Raw genomic sequence first — 2,379 nt, 5'->3', positions numbered from 1 at the left:
ATCGCTCGCTGCTGTCTCCTGCTTGGCGAAGGGTGAGGTCGGGAGTGGGGTGCGGGGGGGGGGGGGGGAAGTGGAAGATGAGCAGGAAGAAGAGAGGATGAGAGGGAGGGAGGGAGGAAGAGAGGGAGGGAGGGAAGGAGGAGAGGAGGAAGGAGGAGAAGAAAGGGAGGGAGGGAGGTAAAGAAGAAGGAAAAGATGGGAAGTGAGGGGAAAGATGAGCAGGAAGAGAGGGAGGGAGGGAAGGGAGGAGAGGGAGGGAAGGAGGAGAAGAAGAAGGAAGAAAGGAAGAGAAAGGAGGGAAGGAGAGAGGAGGTAAAGAAGGAAAAGATGGAGAGAATGAGTGAAGGAGGAAGAGAGGAAGAGAGGGAGGGGAGGAGGAAGAGGATGAAGGAGGAGAAGAAAGGGAGGAAGGAAGGGAGGGATGGAGGAAGGTAAAGAAGGAAAAGGAATGGAGAAGATGGAAGTGGAAGAATAGAGGAAGAGGGAGGGAGGAGGGGAGGAGGAAGGAGAAGAAGAAAAGGAAGGCAGGGAGGGAGGGAGGGAGGAGGAAGGAGGAGAAGAAAAGGAAGGGAGGGAAGAGGAGGGAGGTAGAAGAAGGAAAAGAGAGGGGACAGGGAGGGAGGTACAGAATAAAAGAGGAAGAAAGAATGAAAGAAAGACAAGGGTGACGAATAAAGATATGAGGACGAGAGAGAAAATAAAAACCCACAGCAACAAAAAAGGAAACAAAAAACGTAAAAAAAACTGCAAAAAAACACAAATACCCCCACCCCCCACCACCCCCACCACAGCACGAACAACCCCCCCCCCCCCTACAAAGCCCACGAGACAGACCGACAGCGAACCCCACTGGCTTTCCCACACCTCTCCCTCTTAAATCCATTAAGACTCATTAATCTTCTTCTCTTCTCTCTTGCTCTCTTCTCTCTCTCTACTTCTTCTGCTCTTCATCTCACATCATCTTCATCATCTCTTCTTCTTCTTCTGCACACTTTCTTCTACATATCCTATATAACTTCCCTATACTATCTCTTCTTCTTCTTCTACTTCTTCTACTTCTTCTACTTCTTCTTCTTCTTCTTCTTCTTCTTCTTCTTCTTCTTCCTCTTCCTCTTCCTCTTCCTCCTCCTCCTCTTTCTATTTCTCCATCTTCTCCTCTTTCTATTTCTCCTTCTTCTCCTCTTTCTCCTCCTCCTCTTCCTCCTCCTCCTCTTTCTCCTCCTCCTCCTCTTCTTCTTCTTCTTCTTCTCCCCTCCACTTAACAACTTCACGCAATCCTTAGAACGTCATTTCAAACCAATGATACTCTGCCTCACGCACTAGGCCCACATACCCACCCCAGCATACCCCCCACACACCCACATACCTCCACATACCCCCACACACCCCCCCACACACCCACATACCCCCATACCCCCACATACTCCCTACACACACACCCCACACCCCACACCCTACCCACATATCCCCACACCCCTCACATACCCCACACACCCCCACTATACCCCCCACACACCCACATACCCCCCCACACACACCCACATACCTCCACATACCCCACATTACCCACACATACCCCCATCCACCCCCACATACCCCCCACCACCCCCACACACACCCACATACCCCCACACACCCACACACCCACCCCCACACCCCCACACACCCCCACATACCCCCACACACACCCACATACCCCCACACATACCCCCCCCCACACACACACACACCCACACACACCCACATACCCCCACATACCCCCTTCCTGTCTTCACTTGCGAGCCGCGTACCCTTCTATACCACACTGCCACACCAACCCATGCACGCCACACCACATAGACTCACATGCCATCTATACCACACTGCCACACCAACCCATGCACGCCACACCACATAGACTCACATGCCATCTATACCACACTGCCACACCAACCCACGCACGCCACAACACATAGACTCACATGCCATCTATACCACACTGCCACACCAACCCACGCACGCCACAACACATAGACTCACATGCCATCTATACCACACTGCCACACCAACCCATGCACGCCACACCACATAGACTCACATGCCATCTATACCACACTGCCACACCAACCCACGCACGCCACAACACATAGACTCACATGCCATCTATACCACACTGCCACACCAACCCACGCACGCCACAACACATAGACTCACCATGCCATCTATACTCTTCACACTGCCACACCAACCCATGCACGCCACAACACATAGACTCACATGCCATCTATACCACACTGCCACACCATAACTCCACATGCACGCCACACCACATAGACTCACATGCCATCTATACCACACTGCCACACCAACCCACGCACGCCACAACACATAGACTCACAT

At 52.5% G+C, this 2,379-nt stretch overlaps 1 protein-coding gene across 1 annotated transcript in view; it reads left to right on the top strand.

Moving 5' to 3' along the window:
- Window positions 1–2,071, top strand: part of LOC138866435 (uncharacterized protein DKFZp434B061-like) — an 11,686-nt gene extending 9,615 nt beyond the window's left edge. Inside the window, exon 2 of the mRNA XM_070138996.1 lies at window positions 1,898–2,071. Within this exon, the coding sequence (XP_069995097.1) occupies window positions 1,898–2,071 (174 nt within the window). The remainder of the gene's footprint in view (window positions 1–1,897) is intronic.
- The last annotated feature ends 308 nt before the right edge of the window (window positions 2,072–2,379 follow it).

Source organism: Penaeus vannamei, chromosome 3 (assembly GCF_042767895.1).
Source record: "Penaeus vannamei isolate JL-2024 chromosome 3, ASM4276789v1, whole genome shotgun sequence".
Lineage (NCBI taxonomy): Eukaryota > Metazoa > Arthropoda > Malacostraca > Decapoda > Penaeidae > Penaeus > Penaeus vannamei.
This window is presented reverse-complemented; position numbering and strand designations above follow the sequence as displayed.